We start from the raw sequence: 21,707 nt of genomic DNA, 5'->3' as shown, positions 1-21,707 counted from the left end.
TTTGTTCTTGGCTTACCAGTTGCTTGGAGTGAAAGAAGCCATAACTCCCAGATTGGGCATTAATGTTACGCCAAGGATTGTGGTTTGTTGCTCCTGTTTGCACCACAGAGAAGCAGTGAAGTGGGAGTGATCTGCCATGGCTTACGGTCCTCAGTGAATGAGGCAGCATCTATTTATGGACTGGCAAAGTCTTCCTGAGCCCACAATAACCACCTGTATTTCATCGGTCCATAGATCTCACCTCACAGTGGTTGTCCAATTTAGTCAAGGAAATGTCCATGGTCTGGTACTGCTCCTTCAGCTCATCATAGCGAGCTTGACAGTGGTTCAGCTGTAGCTGGGAGCTATTCAAGGAGGTTTTCAGTTCCTTGGTGTGGACATGAAGGCCCTCGTATTCTGCTTTGAGTTTGCTGTGCAAGAAATTAACCCTAAATGGAAAAAGCCAAACATCTCACTGTTTCCATGTCCAAATCTCCAACAGCAATTCAAACCAGAAATGAACAGTTAAAGCCTTGGTCCTGGTGAAGGGTAAGAATACAGTGTTTCTGAATGCTAAACAAAGAGTCAGGTCTATTTCTATTAGCAAATAATTAGTCAAGCATTAAATCTGCTAATAGTAAAATCTGAGAGGGATTACAAGTTTCAATGGTACCTCTGTTTTCCAAAAGCAAGGTTTTAACTTAATCCTACTCCATTTAAGCACAATTATGCCCTGCCCAAAATAATTACCAGAGCAGCATTTGAGAGTGTATGTTTTTAATACTGGCATTTGCTAGGCTCATACTCCCACAAATTTCAGTTGTTCATTCAGTCCTGTGATATATAATATCCTGCATTATGTCCCCAAACTTTTGCCTATGACTAGGGAAGGAGGACATTACTGGGTGAAAAAAATATACAACATAGACACAGAAAGTCTTGTCATCCATGTTAAAATGACAATGGTATAATGGAAGGCCTATCAAAACATTCCATTCCTAAACTATATGAAGTGTATTTGCAAACACTATGTTTTTTACATAGGTAAAAGGTAAAAAGGTAAACCCCTGGACGGTTAAGTCCAGTCAAAAGCGACTATGGGGTGCAGCGTTCATCTCGCTTCAGGCCAAGGGAGCCAGCATTTGTCCACAGACAGCTTTTCTGGGTCATGTGACCAGCATGACTAAACGTGGAACACTGTGATGGAAACCAGAGCTCATGGAAACGCCATTTACCTTCCCGCCTCAGCGGTACCTATTTATCTACTTGCACTGGTGTGATTTCAAACTGCTAGGTTGGCAGAAGCTAGGACAGAGCAACAGGAGCTCACCACCGTTGTGCAGATTCAAACTGCTGACCTTCCGATCGGCAAGCCCAAGAGGCGCAGTGGTTTAGACCACAGCACCACCCACATTCCTTCACCTTTTACACAGAACTGAGAGGAGAGAGACTTTCTGCAGGCAATGGCTTTTCCACCTGCCGTGCCCCACCATCCAGCCCTGGAAGCCTTTCTCAGACCATGACTTTGAGAGCAGCAGAGGCAGCTGGGAAGAGAGTAGCTCAGGGATAGTTTTTAAAGATAGTTTTATGGGTTGCGTGTCCTTGTTTTTCAATTTGATCCTTTTGCAAGGTCTTTGTATGTTTTGTGGTATTTTATGCATTGTGATTTGCTGTTATTTTTCTTGATTATAGATTGGTAATTCTTTATTGCAATTGATGGGTGTGGACTGTTTAATTTTTATTTGCTGATGTTTGATTTTGCTGTTTACTGTTGGATTCTAGTGGATTGTTGAATATTGCTTTATTTGATGTAGGTTGTTTATTTTGAAGTTATTGTGACTTTTTATATAGGATCTGATTGTTACTATTAATGTTTGACATTCTATTGTTATTTTTATGTGTGTTGGAAGCCATCCAGAGTAGCTGGGGCAACCCAGCCAGATAGGCGGAGTATAAATAAAATTATTACCGTTGTTGTTGTTGTTGTTTTCAATGAGGTGGGCTCAATCACTTGGGCAGAAGTTTGTATACCCCTAGCAATGATATGGGATAAACCATGCTATCCCAAAGCAGGGGAAGCTAAGGTGCTGTCCTCCAATGTCAATGAATTCCAACCTGTTGGAGGCCAATATAGCAGGGGTGGTAAACCTTCACCCCACGGGCTGAATGTAGCCCTCTAGGCATCTCTATCTGGCCAATATTATCTGGAATGCACCAAGTTGCCCAGTAACATGCAAAAGGGGCTGGCATAATTTCTGAGGATGTGTACCTTTCCAGCTCTTCTCTCAGTTTCTGGTTCTCCGTGGTCACTAGTGCACTTGCTCTCTTTTCCTGCTGCAGAACATCTTTTTCTGTTTTTAAAACCATTTCCAGCTCCTCCAGTTTGGATTTGTGTTGGATCAAGCCGTTATATCTGCAGGAAAGAAATAAAAGAATGGCCACTATTTTGCCTTAATGCTTCTCACGATTAAAACACGATTCAGAAAATCGAGGTTTATTTTCTCTGTGTCAACAGATTCTGGTGGCCTATTGTAAATTTATGTATTTACATAAGCCACAATGCAACCACAGTTAGGAACTTCTCTTGCATGCCTAATTCTCTGTGATTCGGATTGATAGGACCTGAAAGTTCTTATCTATGGCTGGATAATATCCATATTTTTTTGGTTTATTCCATGCACTTAAACCATATACATTGTAATTTATATATTTTCACACACACACACACATTTACAAACATCTGATACAGGAGGAACTACTGGCACATACAATATTTCCAACACAAGGAACTTGATAAGGTTGCCAACTCATCAGGGGGGAACGTGCAGATCGGCCTGTTGTTGTGCTTTTAAACAGATGCTTGATCTGCTGAAATCTGCAAGCGATGCTTTTCATTACATGGAAACATCATCTGCTAATATCTGCAGAGCAAACTGCTAAGCAAAGGCTGAGACCAGTTTTTGTGAGTTTGTTTTTTTTTTAGTTGGCAACCCTTTTTACAACCCCATCCTGCAGTAAATCCCCCAGGGGGGCTTCAGATGTGAATAACTCATTTATTCCAAGAGGCTATGCAAGACCCGCTAACCTTTCTCCCAGATCTTTGTGCTCCAGATCCAAGTTTTTGTGGAGCGCTTTGAGGCAGCTGTGCTGTTTTATCAGCATTTCATATTCTGTCGACTGCCGCTCATGCAGCGAGGCCAGGTGCTCGTGGTCTTGCAGGAGGGACTCGTATTCTGCCTTGAGCTGATCTTTCTGCTTCAACAGATTGTCACATTCGTTCTCCTTGGTCAGCTGCTGGTTTTGGAGTAGAGCGTTTTGGGCCATCAAGGAGGCACTCTGGGAATTTAGGGCTGAGTTCTCCACCTAAAAGTTTCTCAGAGAATCAAGAAACGTTTCATCAGCACACAGGGGTAAATTATATAAAAGGTGCTTGCATTGCTGCACCACTTTGGAACTGAATGCCTGGTAGAGAACCTTTCTCTCATACCTACCTGCTCATATGTGAAGATCTAGTGTGAATGTCCTATTGACAGGGGAATCAATATGGAGCAACTGAAGAAAGACATTAATGACCCAGGCATCCCCTGACTGCGGAATTTCCTTCCTTTTCAGGTGTGATTTGTGTTGACCTTTCAGTGCCAATTGAAGACCTACTTATTCACCCAACCTTTGGTTGACTTTGTCTTGCTGCACTTTCCTATGAGTCATTTGATTATGTATGTGTTCTTGCTTGCTTTATTGAGTACTGCATACTGATTGCATGGTTTTTATTGCATTTTATCAGTACTGTACCCTGATTTGGCAATCGTCGTTAAATATTTTATACTTCCAAGCTGGGCTGGGGAGGAAATTAAAGGAGTGGAGTTTGGGGGGGGGGAGGGCAGGATTCTATCCCCCGTGGAACACATACTAGGGAGGGATGCGTCTCTGGATTGTGTCAAGTCTTGCATGTGTGTATTCACAAGTCCATTCCGTCTTTCATTTTCATTTCTTAAAAAATCAATATGAAAACTCAAATTTAAATATGTATTTTAACCATAAAATGGAAATTTAAAATAAATTTTAATCCCAACACAAGCCTTTCTAAATGCATCTTGTCCTAATATATGCAAAATAAATATTGTTGTTAGATGTGCATGCTATATTGCAACATGCAATATAACATCCATTAACAACAAACTCAGGTCTCCAATGTTTACCTTTGGTGGGAATCGGAAGGAATGGATTGACTCAACAGCCAACAAGCCCACTTTTAAGCACATTTAGGTTTGTTTGTTTTTTGAGCCGAGAACTATATCACACAAAATGATGGGAGGTGGAGTCCAAGAATATTTGGAGCGCATCAGGTTTTCCACCTGTGCATTAAGTTTTCCAAATTACGTAACAGCACTAAATCAAGAATAAAAGAAAGGGTGAAAGGGTGAAATCCAATGTTGTGGTTTTCCACTCATTCCATTAGCACAAACATTTCAGCTTGCTAGAGGGAATGATCCTCCCTCTCCTCCCCCCAGTTCTGGGGGTTCTCCTGACCACCGTGGTGCCAATTTCAGGGGGTGGGAGGAAAGGGGAGAAAGCCCTGTTGCATAAGCAGAAGTCATAAGCTGAATCACGCCCATAAAATCAAAATACACTTTCCCTGAAAATCAAAAAACACAATTTCCCTGAAAATACACCAATGTATCAATCTCACAACCTTGTAGGAGAGGTTAATCTTTCTTTTCCACCTGACGGACACTCAGAATGATAAGACTGCTGCTAGAAATTGGCTAATTCCATCCCATTTTAAACTGAGCCACCTAAAATGTTTCTGGCAGATGTGCACAGTAGGGATTTTCCTGACCTGGAGCTTGGCTGTTTGTGTTTGCATGGAAGTGTTGTGCTCTTGAAGGAAGGCATTTTGCTTCTGTAGTGTCAGGATCTGATTGTTGAAGGAGGTGTTCTGGGTTTCCAAATGTCTTAGCTGCTCCTTCAGAAGCTGCTTCTCTGCATGTAAGGCTGCATTCTGATAGGAGAAACAGAAATGAAAAGGCAGGAGGGAAAAGATTAGCAGCTACAGATTTTTCAGAGCATCTCTGGCGCAAGGGGAGCCTACACTGTCTTCCATGTTTCACAAGCAAACAGCTCATGAGTACCCTTAATAGTTATAGATGCTAAAGTGGGGCCAATACTGCCTATGTTAAAGAAAGAAGCATGAAATAATGGTTGCAAGTACCCCGCATCCCAGACTTTCATACAGGTAATGAACAGCAATGGTAGTGGACTTTCATCCTTCTTCCCCTAAATCAATGGTTTCAAGCTGTGTTCAAGAGAGAACTGGGACCCTTAGGAAGACGATCAGGGCTGTCTTAATGACAAGGTCTATAATGTCAGGACAGTTCCTTGAATTAGAGCTTGCCCACCAATGCAGATCATCTCCAATATGCAAACAAAGGTGTGTTGAGTATGTTTTCGCACATTTTCATTCTTCCGATACAGTGTCAACAGTGTGCGCAAACACCATCAAATGTGCACTAGCAATTTCTGCAGAATGCATGAATGCCTTGGCAGACCATTGAATATGGAAAGGGTTGCCTGTAGGTGGAAGAAGCTTGGAAACCAACAGCCTTAATAACGAGTTTCTGCAAAAGAAAGGAGGGCTTTCTTCCTCTTTCTTATTCAGGCACACTCATTGAGCCCTGTATGGGAGAAGGTGTAACACTGTAGAAGACTGACATAAAGTATGAAGGGAAAGCATTCTGAAAATACATACCAGAGGAAGGACCTTCTCAGGGGTAGCCCCTCAGTTATGGCTCCTCACAGAGATATGGCTGGCACCAAATCTCATGAGTTTTGGGCACCAGCTGAAGACCTATCTTTTTGCTCAGGCATTTGCTGAACATTACTGCCTTTTTGCTATTAATTTTCGGTTACTGAGAGTAATGTGGGATATTTATTTATGATGTTACATTGTACATGTTGTATTTTGATTTTTTTTTTATGTAACCTGCTCTAGGATTGCTATCATAATGAGGAGTGATACATGTTTTAAACAGATTAATAAAATAAGGGATGCTCCACAGATTATGATTTTCCTACAGAGAGAAGTTCCATATAGGAAAATATGTCAGAGCTTTCAGAGCCACAGGCTTCTGTAATTGGCACGTGGTTCCCTCTCAGCATACATACACAGAAATCAACCATCAATGGGCTGTACCCAATGTTATCTGTCTGCTAGTGCCAGGACTCTTACGCTAACGTGGACAGGTGAGTTTTAAAGCTGCTCAACAGAAGAACCCAATGCAACAGCTGCACTCGCAGAAACTTGTTGCACAACAGATTGAGCGATGCATCGTGAAACAAAGCTATCAGCAACCTGCTTATGCATGTCTCTTGTGCAACAAGGTTCCACCGTCAGCAAAGTGTTTTGCGGGAACAAGTATACCACTAAGTGAATTCACCTTAGTGCAACACTGGCTACACTGCATCGCATAGGATGAACATAATAAGCTAACCCAGTAAAGGACAAAACTTACATTCCTTTCCAATTCTATAGCTCTGTCTTTTACTTTCAGAAGCTCCATTGTTGCTTCTTTGTGTCCCTTTTCCCACTTTTCCTTTGTCTGATGACAGGAAACCAAATTTTCATTGGGCTGCTTCAGTGAATTCTGCAGAAGGATTCCATCCTCTTGCTTCTGCTTGGCACCTTCAAAGTCCCTCCTCATCTGTAATACACGTTGTTTGTAAAATATGCCAATAAATAGAACTGGGAAGTCTACAGGAGAAACTTAGCCTAACCCTAAACCCATTATCGAAAAACAGATGATCACAACCATATATATCAGTTGAAAACATTCAGCATTCACCACTTTAACTACTACTTTTTATTGCTTTTTTCTATTAATATTTGTGAGGTTTTTAACCCAAACATTGCAATGTATATGGAAACCTGTTTTCAAGTGTTTCTACACTGATGGTACTTTGGGTATAACAACCTGTCATTGCTTTCTCGTTCTTGCATTTCTGCAATCTACCTCTTGAATGCTTTGTGTTTTTAAAGACTTTATTAGGCCAGTATTTCCCAAACTTCTTATAGGAGAGGCAACATTTATTATAAATTAAAACAAGAGAGATGCTTTGCTCTTACATCCCAAAAGCTTTACTTTTAGGTATGAAGATGAAAACAAGACTTCTTCAGTGATTGAACCCAAAATTATTTGCCCTCAGAAATGCCTGACCCATTTCCTTTTTGAGCCACTGCTCTGAGTATACCTCTTGATGGAACGGAAACAAGCCAGGGACTTGACTCATTCAGCAAATCAATGGGCACCCTCCCCTGAGGACATGTAATTTGGTCTCCCTGTATTGGAGTGATCAGATGATCCAACCACATATCATTCACAAATGGAGTAGAGTTAGTTACCCTCAGCAGAGGTCACTCCTTTGTGAGCACATGCTTTGATCTTACAGGAGCCTTTAATCCATTTCAAAACACACTAATGCACCCCGGCACATAGTTTGGTGATTATTATGATCCAAACCCAAAATCTGTTGGGATGGGAGAGTTTGGATTCAACAGATCTTGAGCTTTCCTGGCTAAGCTGAAGACACACCAATGTAAATCCCAGAGACTGCATAAATTAAGTCAATGTATAAAAAAGGTGGGTTACAGGGGTGTGATGTAGGCAGAAAAGGACAAAGAGAGACTTACACCCCTTCCAAACCTCTTTCAGCTCAGTCACATGACCTAGCATCTCAGCATAATTTAGCTGGCAAAAAAGGGTAGTGCGAATGAAATTCCTCCTGAATGGAGTTTGGAAATGGGTAAATCAAGCCAGTGTAACTTATGCTGGCATAAATTCTTGAGTTGAGATTGAAGAAACTATGCAAATAATGCAAGCCAATGAAACATCTAAACTTTGTGCCAACCTTCTTGTTGATACGCACTTTTATTTTGAGGACTCATCTATGGTGTGCTCCAGTCAGGGCCCCACATGGGTTTTCTATGGAACTATGGAACACACACAGCTGCTATTTGCCCCTGCATACAGCCAGGGGTGGGGCACGATAGGCAGTTAACTGGTGTGCATTGGGTACAATTTCACGACCTGGATGGAGTACAAATTCCATAGGAGGACTCCACAGTTCACTTTTCTCCAGAATAAAAAGAGGCCCACATGCTTTTCAAATAATCAATTTTTCATAACATGCAGTTTCACCCTTTATATTATGAAGCAAAGGTTTCCCGCTTACGGTGTTTAGTTCATTCTGTAACTGCTGATTCAAGGTGAGAAATTCTTGCAGCTGGGCCTCCAATACAGCAATTTTCTCTTCTTTATCACATAGTGTTGTCTTTAGGTCACATTCAGTTTTGCTTTCCAGTATCTTATACTTCCTGTGAGACAATGACCATATCAGTAATGAGAAAGGAACTAATTCTGCCTTACTGAGGCATTTCAACCATTCTTCCTGAATATTAGAAAAGAGCCCACAGAACCACTGACTTTCCATCAGTATCCTACTTTCTCATTTGCAGAGATGCGCTTATGGGATTAGAGACGCGGGTGGTGTGGTGGGCTAAACCACAGAGCCTAGGACTTGCCCATCAGAAGGTCGGTGGTTCAAATCCGTGCAACAGGGTGAGCTCCCATTGTTCGGTCCCTGCTCCTGCCCACCTAGCAGTTCGAAAGCACATCAAAGTGAAAGTAGATAAATAGGTACCACTCTGGCGGGAAGGTAAACGGCATTTCCGTGCGCTGCTCTGGTTCGCCAGAAGTGGCTTAGTCATGCTGGCCGTATACCCGGAAGCTGTACGCCGGCTCCCTCGGCCAGTAAAGCGAGATGAGCGCTGCAACCCCAGAGTCGGTCACGACTGGACCTAATGGTCAGGGGTCCCTTTACCTTTACTTATGGGGTTAGAAATTAGAATAAAAACATCTAGACATGCGTAAATAAATGCTGTATGGGGACTGGCCTGGGGTGGGGGCTTGTATACTGGCATTCATGGATGCATGCTGCTAGACCAGGTATAGAGAACTAGGTATGGGGAGTGGGCCAGATCCTTATCTCCTGCATTACATCCCCCAGGGCCAAGTTTGACAGTTGGGTGAAGCTATGCTCCTTTCAATCTCCTGACATCACAATGATGTCAAGCTTGAAATCAAACTGTGTAGGCAAAGCTGTAGCCCTTTGCAAGTCCTGGTGATCTGCTGCTCACTGCTGCTTACAACCCCCTGTGCATCTCTGTTTGCAAGCTCTTCTCAAGTGCTGTACAAGCTGATAGTTGGGGCTTGTGAAGCCCTTGTATAGAGCACTCTGTAAGCCCTGGCAATCAGCAAAGCACAGAGAAAACCCCTTTGGGACCAGTCACAATGGTACTTGATGTGATACGCGATGCTACACATGTAGGGCAGGTGTGCATACCTTGGCCCAAATGGTCTGGTGGGCCACACAAGGCAACCTGGAGGACTTACTTGGGCCCCACACTGGGTCAAACATACAGTAGTACTGCCACCTATGGTGAACAGTGCAGTTGGAAGAGACTCTTCCACAGGGAGAGCAAAATAAAGGGAAATCCTTGTGCTCATGCCATTCTACATTACAGATATTTTTGCAGATGCCATGTATCCACATCTTCCTGAGAATAATTCAAATAGCAAGTGGTATGGAAAGCAGAACCATTACTTGGCAAAATTGCAATATTTACGGTAAGTAAATCCCCAATCTCACTGAAACTCAGTGAAGCTAAAACTTCATATTTAATTCACTATGGCTTGCAAGATGTCCCTACATCTGTGCAGCTGGCATCTCTGTTGACAGCCTTGTTTGAAGAGAAAGTCAACCTCACAGCAACTCTCGGACTGATAGGGGACTTTCATCTACCTATAGAAGCTTCTTTTAGAAACAAGTAATGTGGTAATTTAGTTCCTTTAGAAGAAACAAATAGGAACACCAGAGAAATCCCACAAACTTTTGACAAGGGTACAAAGAACCTGGGAAATGTAATGAGGGAAAATTAAGGCAAAATGTGCCAGAAATCCTTCCAAAACAAAAAGGCTATCTTCTCACTTGTCATTGTTGCCATTATCAGTCTCTAGGAGCAGCTCCTTATTTAATCCGATCTTTTCCAGTTCCTGGTCCAACTTGTCCATCTCACTAGACAATCTCTGGCTCTTCAACTTCTCAAGAACCAAATCCTGCAAATAAGTACCAACTTAATTAGTAGCCTAACAGTGAAAGCAACAACATAATTGATTTTCTTTACAACAATATTAGATTTTGGAAGCCCTCTGAACCACTTCACAGAAGACTTTTCTTGCACAGTTGTCACTATCAGGAAGAAAAACTATGACATCTACTGTACAATGCTTCTCAAGATAAAATAATTGCACTGGATGAAGAAATGCATTTGGAACACATAGGGCACCTTTGTGATAAACCACAGTTAAACCAAATAGTCCTTAAATAACCATAGTTTCCCATTTAGTCTGAACCAGCAAACTATGGATACCAGCTTCAGAAAAAGTTGATATAATAAGAACTCTGAAGTATGATTTGGCTTGTTCTAAAATTTGTCAGTTTGGATGAAACAAAAAGATGTGGATAACTGGGAACTTCCCAGTTCAATTGTGGGCCACAGTACAAGAGGAATCAAAGAGGCTCTGTATACAAGCCAAAGGCTCATGTTTAACTTGGCTTAATATCCTAGCAGGTGTTTGAGCAAAGTCACTCTGGAACCAGCCTATTTTAACTGTGTGAACCAGGCCTTAATTTGTGAAGAAACCTTTGCTGAGGATTTACGACTTCGATGTTCTGTGTTCTTGAAATCACAACCTGCCTGCGAAATATGACTCTCTCTTCTGTGATTCAGAAATCAGGTCGGCACTAGGCAGTGATTTACTAATACAGTGGTACCTCGGGTTAAGTACTTAATTCGTTCCGGAGGTCCATTCTTAAGCTGAAACTGTTCTTAACCTGAAGCACCACTTTAGCTAATGGGGCCTTCTGCTGCTGCCGCCGCGCCACCGGAGCCCGATTTCTGTCCTTATCCTGAAGCAAAGTTCTTAACCTGAAGCGTATGTAACCCGAGGTACCACTGTAACTCTACAAAATCTAGATTGTGGATCACAGAGGAGAGTGCACATCACATATAGTGGGGGTGAGGAGAAGGTAGATTGGGATCTGAACTTCCATTAGTTCAAAAATGAACAACAACAAATGAACTTTGTTCATTTACATTAGGCTGCTGCAATGAAGAAAGCTAACCAAAGTAGACACTGGGGGGAAAGGACTATAAACTCAGCTCAGCTCAGTTGCAGATAACAAGTTTCTAGGGGTCACAGTGTTCTTTAATTATTTTGTGTTGTCTAATGCCTTTTCTACCTGGCTCTGGTTGGCAGACCTTGGGGTTCTAGTAAAAAAAATTTAAAAGTGGCTCCAACAAGCCTGAGGTCAACAGAAACAGTAATGATAATTCAGCCCCCTCTCTGGGCCATGACAAGATGTTATGCTCCAAATGGCCACATAGTGTCCCCCTAATTCCCTCACTTGCATTGGATATACATTTAATATATAGGGTGAATCTTTTAAAAGAGGCCCCATGGAACATGTGTACTCTGTATCCATGGGGTCTCTTTTAAAGGACTCACCCTGTATAAAACGTTCTAATATGCTACATGCTAAAATGCACACTTCGGACAAAGACACTAATGTTACATGTGCTCACCTCTCTCAATGTAGCTAGTGTTCTCTTGTCAATGGCAAGTTGCTTTAGGAGATCTTTATTGTCTTTTTCAAATTCTTTCATCTTATGAGACAAGTCTCTGGACCTAGCCAGTTCTCTTTCTAGTGTTCTCTTTTCCTTCTCCATTGCTGCCAATTCTGCAGTGTTCTCGTCCAAATTAGCATCTTTCAGCTCCACCTGCTGCCAAAGTCTTTTTGTCTCCTTCTCCAGTATCTTCTTGTCTTTATCCAGCTGGGACACTTCTTGCTCCAACAGTTTCTTCTCCTTCTCCAGCCACTCCAACCGCTTATTTGAGATCTTCAGCTCCTCTAAATTTTTCTGGAGGGTTTGGTTCTCACTTTCAGTGCCTTCCAGTTCCTTCTCCAATTGCTGGATTTTCTTGCTGCTGTTCTCTATAATCTGCTGGAGTCTTTGGTTCTCAGCATTCACACTCTGGTAACTCAGCTCCAGCCGTTCTGATTTCTTGATCAGAATCTTTAACATCTCTACGTTTTTCCTAAGCTCTTCTTTTTCTCTTTCTAGCTCTTTATTTTCTGCTTCTATCTGGGCCATTTTTGAGCTGGCAAACTTCATTGTCTCCACCATTCTCCTGAGTTCAAGGTTCTCTTCATCTAGCTCCTTGTTGTCCTTTTCTAGGCTTTCTAGTCGGACAGAAACATTGTGCAAGGTGTCCAGGGATTTTTTCAGCTTCCTGTTCTCCACTTCCAAGTTCCCATTTTGTTCCTCAAGAACCTCTACTTTCTCCGTAGTGATCTTCATGGCAGCAACTTTCTTTGTGAGCTGCTCGTTCTCCCTCTCTAGTCGATGAAGCTCCTTGTCCATTTCCTCTACTCTTTCCACCTTTTCTTTAACCTGCTCAAAGTCCTTCTGCAGTTGCTTCTTCTCAAACTCCAGCTTGCTGAGCTTGCTGCTGGTCTCTGTAACTGTTTCATGGAGTACTTTGTTTTCCACTTCAATGTCTTTCACCCTGGCCTCACTACTGACCTGAGACCTCTGCCTCAGGGACAAAACCACTTGGTTGAGATGGTCTGTTTCCTTTTCTAGGTCTTTTATCTACATTCAGAAACAAAACAAGATGGTGTATTAGGTAAACACAAAAAGCCCTGCTGCATCCAACCCAAAGCTCAACTAGTCTGGCATTCTGCTCCCCCAGTGGCCAATGAGATGTCTAAGGGAAGTACAGGAGAAGGACATGAACGTAATGGTACCTTCCCATGCATTCGGTACCAGAAAGCTGCAAACAAGCCCTTGAGAATTCACCTTTCAAGAAACACAACCTAGACCAAACAGGTGAGATACATGATGAAGTTGCATTATTTCAAGAAGTCAAAGGTAAAGGTAAAGGGACCCCTGACCGTTAAGTCCAGTCACGGATGACTGGGGTTGCGGCCCTCAACTTGCTTTACTGGCCACGGGAGCCGGCGTTTGTCTGCAGACAGCTTCCGGGTCATGTAGCCAGCATGACTAAGCTACCTCTGGTGAACCAGAGCAGCGCACGGAAACGCCGTTTACCTTCCTGCCGAGCGGTACCTATTTATCTACTTACACTTTGACATGCTTTTGAACTGCTAGGTGGGCAGGAGCAGGGACCGAGCAACAGGAGCTCACCCCGTCGCAGGGATTCAAACCGCCGACTTTCCAATTGGAAAGCCCTAGGCTCTGTGGTTTAGACCACCGCGCCACCCATACCTGAGTATAAATACTGTACACCTGGTTCAATAATCTTTTTGCTCTGTTTTGTGTCATCTCAATTGCCCTGAGACCTCCAGATATAGGGTGGTTTATAAATTCAAGAAATAGATAAGTAAATAAAAATAAATCTCATAGCACTATGGACACGCTGTCCTGCTAGCAAGCAGTTAGCACCTCTGTGATGAGTACTGTAGGCCAAACATTTTAGGTTTGGCTGGAGGTGCTATGAGGTCCCTGGGTGCCAGAGCATGGCAGTGGCAGTGTCAAGACATTCCCAATACAGGATTAAAGTTGTGGAGGAGATGGCCTGAGATATCTGTTTGGGGTATTCCAATCAACCTTGGGGAAGCAGAGTGTTTTGGTTTTCTGTGGAAATTTCCACACCACCTTGAACTGAGTTGTGTTTACTCCTTATTCTGCCCAAATATTTACGCTACTCAAACAGACGATGTGACTAAGCAAGCACAATGGGAGTTGTTTACTTAGGTATACCTAGGATTTCGGTTTTGTCACTTTGCAAGAGCGTTCCTGTGGACTGTTATGGGAGTCAGGGTAGGCAAAACTGAGTTAGATGGATCAATATAAGGTATAAGGCAGTTTTCGTTGTTTCAATGAATTCTTGAAGCTGTTCAGAACAGCAGCAAAGGTGATGCAATTCTTTCAGCATTTTTATAAATTTGATCCATACACAACTGCTTATGCAACTCAGTTTTGCTTCTGGCAGTATGGAAATTGAGTTACTTCCTCTTGACACTCACTCTAAACTGGCAAGTCAAGGTGACCTGAAGGTGTGGAGACACCCATGTGGACTGTGATGGATAAGTTGAAATGCTTCATGTTTTGATCCCGCAGAGCCCTAATTTCCTGGCAGGAGGAGGTTTTGGTGCCTTTTTATATTTGTGGGCCAAGAAGTCTTTCTAAATAACCAACCAGCCAACCAACCAAGCAAACATGCCTCTGGGTTACATCTGCAAGCACCTGTCTCTCTTTGTCAGCTTTCAAGGTCTCCATCTTGCCCTGAAGCTGTTCCTTCTCCTTTAGCAGCTCCTCGCTTAAAGCCTCCAAGTCTTGATTACTTTGCTTCTCCCGTTCAATCTGGTTCTGCAGCTTTTCAATCTGCATGGGAGAAAATTACCACAATATACCATATGCAAGCCTGAACAAACATTGTTCACATGCAAAGACATTATGAGAATGTAAATACTTGCACATTTGTCCATTCAACGGTGCTTTTTTCAAAGCAACAAGTTTCGACAAACTGGGTCTCTGTCTCTGTATATATAAACAACGCAACCTTTTACTTCTGCAAGGTTGCTGAATGTCCCACTTCAGTTTGCAGTAGAACTTCAGTGCTGGAAACTGAAATTGTTTTAACCTTTAAGTGTCTGTCATGCCCCAAACTAGATGCTTTCATCCCTATCAGCCAAGTTACATGTTATATACAGAAACCAGGATTATCCAATGGACAATGGACAAAAATACCCATTTTGTGTGTGCCAGGATTCTCGGGTCTGCCCTTATTGAAAAACTGCAGCTCTTTGAACTGTATCACGAGTTCTCAGGAATGCTTACAGAAGGGGTAGGCCTCAAATATGTCACTCCCTTAGCAGAGTTCCCCATTCAGTGCTCTAGTGTGGAGATGTGGAGACCCAGAAAAGACAGTTTTTCCCCAAAGCCTTTCCCCTCCCTTGAATTTTTTTTGCATTATGGAATATTTTCTTTCATAATGGTGAATGAAATGTTCAAAACAAGATGAAAGACCTACATTGGCTCCCAGTATGTTTCTGAGCACAATTAAAAGTGTTGGTGATGGCCTTTAAACTCCCAAATAGCCTTGGCTCAGTACACCTGAAGGAGCATCTCCATCCCCATTGTTCAGCCCGGATACTGAGGTCCAGCGCCAAGGGCTTTCTGGCAGTGCCCTCACTTTGAGGGCCTTCTCGGTAGTGGCGCAAGCCCTGTGGAACGCCCTCCCATCAGATGTCAAGGAAATAAACAACTATCTGACTTTTAGAAGACATCTGAAGGCAGCCCTGTTCAGGGAAGTTTTTAATGTCTGGTGTTTTATCATTTACTATTATCACCATCATTAATTCTGTTGGGAGCCGCCCAGAGTGGCTAGGAAAACCCAGCCAGATGGGCGAGGTATAAATAATAAAATAATTATTATTATTATTAATTATTATTATTATTATTATTATTCCCTCAAAATGTTACCTAAAAACTATGTAACAGGAAGACTGTTATGTAATAGTATATACAGTGTCAGATGATTACAATTCCTTTACAGTTACACTAAGGACAGGCAAGTCCTCACCCAAAAAAGACTGCGATGGAAACTCTCAAACACAAGCAAGATGCATTTTTGCCATTCTCACGAGAGAAGGAAGAAGTGGCTCCTTTGCTTGTGAAAGGCTAGATAAGCTTGTTTCAATCAGGGCAAACCTTCAGTTTTTATAATTCCACAACAGCAACAGCTCAAAAGATTAATCTGATTTAAAAACAAAACAAAACATGTTTGCCCACCCATGGTTTCAAAATTTCCAGAAATTCTACACCTCTACTCTAGACACAATCTAGAAGGCACAACTATAGCCCCCCCCCCAGCCATGTGGGAACTCGGATGGTCCACCTCATCCCCACACTGGTAAGTAGCAGAAGAAGTCCAGGCAATGTTGCAATGGTATTGGCATAAGGAAAGAAGGGTTTCTGTTCTAGCTAACTGTGCGTTCTATCTAACTGTGAGGTAAGGGGTTCCCTAAACTTCCCCACCCCCTGCCATAGGCACCCCCTGCCACAAGATCTTGGTGGACCACACAATGATGTCTTGCCTGTTGTAGCAATTGTAATTCCACAGAAAGCAAATTGTAAAACAATAAAATACAATAAAAGAAGCAGTAAAAACAATTAAAAACCAATACAAATATTTAATGAGATAGGTGTGCCCTTGCCTATCTTCAGTCACAATTTCACAGGCATGCTGGAAACCATCTGAATGAAGCTCACAGAGCACGAGACCACAGATTGGAAACCCCTGCTCAAAGAGTAAGCTCTCGTTCATTTTATACAATTCTGCTGTTAATGTTTTAATTAAAATGCATCCTTACTAATGCTCCCCATCCTCTCCTCCCCAATTAATTAATGTAAAATTAAAATAAACTGGGATGGGGAGAGATAGATAGGAACCCCCCCCACACACACAATTTTGCTGTTTCTAATCCAGCCAATTGCCAATCCAGCATTACCGGCTCACTCCAGCATCAACATACTAAACACCACCTGCTTGGTCTGGCAAGTTAATAACTACTCAGCCTTACAAGTGGCCTATTTTTATATTCACTACAGCCTGACCAGGTTCTGGAATATCTCAACACATCGGACCCATAGCCTTCAGGATAATTAAAATAAATTGCTTTTGTCCTGTAGAATTTTTTAAAAAAATACCCAGCAGAATTCTTTAAGGAAGAGGTCTGTGGATGCAAAATGTTAAGCACTGGAAACAGCTGCTGCCATCTGGTATGGTTGGCCAAGCTTCTGGCTAATTTAGGTAATCTCTATGGCTAGCAAGAACATTAAGAGCAATGAAAGCATTTCCCCCTTTTCCTAGCTAATGGCTATGTTTGGACTTTAATGTGGTTACATGAAGAAGCTGTTGGCTTATGTTCTCTCACCTCCCCTGGCTGAGCAAGGAGGAGAGCAGAAGTTTTTTTCTTTTGTATCAATTAACCACAGTTTAGCATTATGCCTAAACCACTGCTGGTCATAATTAGAAGTTACCGAAACAAGCAAATTTCTTAAATCATGGTTTGAAATAGGCTTGTTTTAGTAAACCATCCTTAGGCTTAACCACAGCTTGTCTAGGTTTGGACATTGTTGTTATTGTTATATTTATTTATATCCTGTCTTTTCCCCAGACAGGGACTGAAGGCAGCTTACAGATAGAATAGATGCTAATGCTAAACTGCAGTTAAAAATGGAAGAGGAGGCTTCTGGTCTTTTCATGGCCACGCAGAGTATATGAGCGCAAGCCTTGTTCATATCAAACTACTAAACCACAGTTCAGTGTGAAGTTTGAATGTAGCTGGTCAGTCAATCTCAGATGATTTTATGTTTTATACAAAATCTCTCTACTCCGTCTGAACAGTGCTCTGGGTGTCTCCAATGGACTTGGACTAACATAAGAACAGCCAGATAGATAGATCAGGCCAGTGGCTCATGCAGCATCTGGTTTGCACAACAGCGAGACAGATGCCTAGGGGAAGCCCTCAGTTATAGAAAAGAAATTGGCAAAGGGTTGGCAGATTACAAATGTGTATCATCCACTGTTACAGGAAACATCTAGATACAGCAGCCTTGCCCAGTATGTAGAGAAGATCATTTAACACCTCGAAGTGGCTCCCTGGGGGATGTTTTGCCAAAGGCTGGAATATAAATCTGTTGTGGCAATAACTGCTGTGCACAAGATTCTTCCACCGGGGGGGGGGGGGACCAGAAATTAAATGGAAATGTCTGTTTAATCAGCTTGCTTCTTTTCAAAGACATTGGGGTTGAAAAATTAAAGCAATTTGGCTCGATACCCATGGTTTGTTTGTAACTCTGACATATAGTGAAGGCCTAAGTGAATTAATGAAAGTTAAATTGTTAAGAGCTACCAGCCAGAGCTCCTGCCAACCTAGCAGTTCGAAAGCACATCAAAGTGCAAGTAGATAAATAGGTACCGCTCCGGCGGGAAGGTAAACGGCGTTTCCGTGCGCTGCTCTGGTTCGCCAGAAGCGGCTTAGTCATGCTGGCCACATACCCGGAAGCTGTACGCCGGCTCCCTCGGCCAATAAAGCGAGATGAGCGCTGCAACCCCAGAGTCGGCCACGGCAGGACCTAATGGTCAGGGGTCCCTTTACCCCTTTACCTTACCAGCCAGAGACTATCAAGGATTCATCATCAGCCCCCATAACGTCTTACATCTATCTAGCGGAGAGTTTTGTGCTACTCGTACAAACATGAATGAAACTCCCTTAAACCAAGTCAAGACTACTAATCCACCTTGTCTGATAATGTCTTCTCTGACTGGCAGCTGCTCTTCAAGGTCCCAGACAAGAATCTTTCCTTGCTCACACTAGCACTGTACTGGGTTTCCTAGCAGGGAAAATGAATAATCTTGCTATGAGAGAATGGATCAATACCAATCCCTTTAAGAACAAAAAAGGAGAAGATGGCAAGCAGCCCCTGGTCCGCTCAATTAATGTTTTGTTAATTACCTTTTGGCCAAGCTGCTGATTCTCATTTTGTAGCTCCACAAATTTAAGGCTACTCTCTTCAGAGGTTACCGATGCATCCCTGAGCTCTTGGATAATATTTTGCAGACTCTGGTTATCCTTTTCGAGCTTCAAGATGCGACTTGATGCACATTCGTTCAGTTCAAAGACAAAAGACTTCCTTGCTGTTGAAATACAACATTCAGAATACAACACTGTAGCACATTTGTACGCCTGCTTCTATATCCAGGATTAACCCCATGTGTTATCATCTGACTTGTATCAATACTCAACTCTTTAAAAACAAGAGGGGAAAGGAGAAGACCTTCTCCTCAAAAGATGAGCTCTATCATTTCTGAGAATTATGTGCCCTTTCATTCTAAATCACCATGCAAAATTCTTTCTTCTTTTATTCATAAAAACATTTTTTTAAACTGATTACTATAACCAACTGATCAGCTGAGTACAGAAGATGTCATTTAAATGGAATTTATTTAAAGGAAGATACTAATTCCTTTCATATATTTTTAAGTCAAACACATCGTCATCAATATCCTTAAAAACAAATAAATCCTAGCAAGATACATATTACTATTTACTATGATTTGTTATTAAGGATACTGGTGATCATGTATATCTTTATGCGGAATTATTGACTCACTATTTATAATCATTATTTGCCTTTAAAATTCCATTTATGAATCACAATCCAATAAAGTATCTCAAAGGAATTTCACAGTAATAACATCCACAATCATTTTGTCTCAAACATTGGGGAATTTCACAGCAGAAGAATCATCTCAGGTGGGGGCACACCCTCCCAATGGCTCATGACCTCCTTAGATAATTGTTATTTACCAAAAATTATGCACAGTGGTTTTAAGGGAATCAGCATTACATATGTATCAGCCCACTGGATCACTAGCAGCAGAGAAAGCTAGTGAGAAACTATGGGTATAAAATAACAGAGTCCCCCATTTAATATTATATTAACAGCACCTGAAATTAACTGCTTTATAAATCACACACAGATGTTTGCATCTGGCTACCTACAGAACCAGAGGCATTTCTATTAGGCCATCATCCAAGAAGATCCATCATTCAGAAAGTTATTAATTAAATAGTCATGCTTCTGCCAGCAGCAAGATGCGATACTGTAAAGTGCTGAAAAACTGGCAAGACACTGTAAGGTGTGCTTCTGGTGGCCCTTTCAAGCAGGCATGGCCTGATATGTTTTGGTGCTCAAGGCAGAAGATTCAAATAGTGCCTCACCCAAGCTGGTAAAAGATAATGAGCATCATAATTGCCAATTTGCTAGTCTTTACAGAAGCCCAGAATTTGCCACCTGGGGGAAGCTGCTTCACCTTGCCCGATGCCAGAGATGGCCTGGTTTTTAAAAAAAAAAAAATTGAAAAGGAAAAGATGTATGAGAGAGGGCCTAGATACAAATAGAGACTGGGGAAGCCTCCTTCATTATGTGTATCTAAACCAGAATAAAAACAAAAAATGGACAGGCAGCAATGTGCCAAACCACCCCATGTCACTTACTATCAGAGAGATCTGTGCTCTTTGACAGCTGCTCCAGTTCCCTGCCCAGGTGTGCAGATTCGTTCATGCTTTGCTTCTGTGCAATTTCCAGCACCATATTCTCTTCCAGCAGCTCCTCAATCCTCTTCTTGTCCGTATCCCTGTCCTGGTGGAGAAGGGGCAACACAGAAAGACATAACAATAATCGAGCTCTCGATTGTCGTAGCTCTCACTCAATAATAATAATAATAATTAGTTTTTAAAAGAAAATTCCCATTGATAACCATACCAGCTCTATGTCATGAAGCTTGGATTTCAGCTGCAAGTTTTCCTTTTCAGCTTCATGCAATTTATCACCACGAGCTCTTGCTATCATCAGCTGCTCTTCCAGCATTGTCTTTGTTTCCATTAATATGATGTTGTCTTCTCTAAGCTCCTAAAAATGGCAAATTCACAAAGTAAAGGATAGGGTTTCATTGAGGTTTCAAATGGCAGGTAATTTTAATACAGTGGTACCTCAGGTTACATACGCTTCAGGTTACAGACTCCGCTAACCCAGAAATATTACCTCAGGTTAAGAACTTTGCTCCAGGATGAGAACAGAAATCGTGGAGCAGCGCAGCGGCAGCAGGAGGCCCCATTAGCTAAAGTGGTGCTTCAGGTTAAGAACAGTTTCAGGTTAAGAATGGACCTCCGGAACGAATTATGTACTTAACCCGAGCTACCACTGTATACTGAAATTTAATCTTCGTGTGATGCAACATCATTCTTGAATTAAAAGACTTTTGTTTTCCTAGCAGAAGTTTGACTTCCAAGAATCACAAGTCCAGGCCACTTTTGATATGGAAATTGTAGAAAGACAGAAATAACTTGCAGAGCAGGAAATTTACTCAGATCAGCAAAATCCATATGTTAAAGCCATTAACTAGATAACAAATGAAATGCTAAAGTTAACTGGCATCCTTCAAAAGAATGAACCAATATTAAAATTGTTAAATAGTGGGTAGACATGGCAGACGACACAGCGATTTCTCCAAGCAGCTCTTTATTTTGTAAGCTGGAACAGAAAACTGAACAGCAAACAGCTCAGCCGGCCTGCTTTTATAGGCAGCCAGCTGTCAACATTGTAGCAACAACAACCCAGGGTTTCCCGCCTAAAATAACTGACGCGGACCTGAGTGAAAACTACCTACAGTGTCCCCCTGCTGGCCCAGGGTGAGAACTTCAGTACATAACAAAAATCCTTCCATCTCATTTTCATGAGAAAGATGAAGACAAAACAACTACCATGACTTAGCACCAAAATATATGTTATACAACAGCCATATGCAATAGCTTGATACCCTTAGGAGGAGAAGCTTTGCTGTGGGGAAGGGAAAGAGGTCCGCAGGTTGCTTCCCCTGCTCAAATGTATTACAGAAACGCTCTGCTTCCCCTCAGAGTCGTCTTTGCAAGGCCAACATGTGTTTAGAACCTCTTTTAAGGGAACTTTGCAACAAGGAGGCAGGTCAGCCTAAGCTTACATGAGGCTGTAGTGC

At 42.1% G+C, this 21,707-nt stretch overlaps 1 protein-coding gene across 2 annotated transcripts in view; it reads right to left on the bottom strand.

Annotated features, from left to right (window-relative positions):
- CCDC88C (coiled-coil domain containing 88C) overlaps nucleotides 1–21,707 on the bottom strand; it is a 99,050-nt gene that overhangs the window by 16,797 nt on the left and 60,546 nt on the right. For both annotated transcript variants that reach the window (XM_081908407.1, XM_081908408.1), the window contains 12 exons: nucleotides 20,459–20,605; nucleotides 20,191–20,335; nucleotides 18,646–18,827; nucleotides 14,369–14,506; nucleotides 11,681–12,751; nucleotides 10,024–10,151; nucleotides 8,209–8,350; nucleotides 6,492–6,680; nucleotides 4,820–4,981; nucleotides 3,065–3,342; nucleotides 2,249–2,392; nucleotides 242–428 (listed from right to left, as the gene is read on the bottom strand). In XM_081908407.1, coding sequence (XP_081764533.1) covers nucleotides 242–428; nucleotides 2,249–2,392; nucleotides 3,065–3,342; nucleotides 4,820–4,981; nucleotides 6,492–6,680; nucleotides 8,209–8,350; nucleotides 10,024–10,151; nucleotides 11,681–12,751; nucleotides 14,369–14,506; nucleotides 18,646–18,827; nucleotides 20,191–20,335; nucleotides 20,459–20,605 — 2,913 coding nt within the window. The remainder of the gene's footprint in view (nucleotides 1–241; nucleotides 429–2,248; nucleotides 2,393–3,064; nucleotides 3,343–4,819; nucleotides 4,982–6,491; nucleotides 6,681–8,208; nucleotides 8,351–10,023; nucleotides 10,152–11,680; nucleotides 12,752–14,368; nucleotides 14,507–18,645; nucleotides 18,828–20,190; nucleotides 20,336–20,458; nucleotides 20,606–21,707) is intronic.

Source organism: Podarcis melisellensis (genome assembly GCF_964234715.1).
Source record: "Podarcis melisellensis genome assembly, chromosome: 1".
Lineage (NCBI taxonomy): Eukaryota > Metazoa > Chordata > Lepidosauria > Squamata > Lacertidae > Podarcis > Podarcis melisellensis.
Note: the sequence above shows the minus strand (reverse complement) of the source record. Positions and strands in the feature narration are given on the sequence as shown.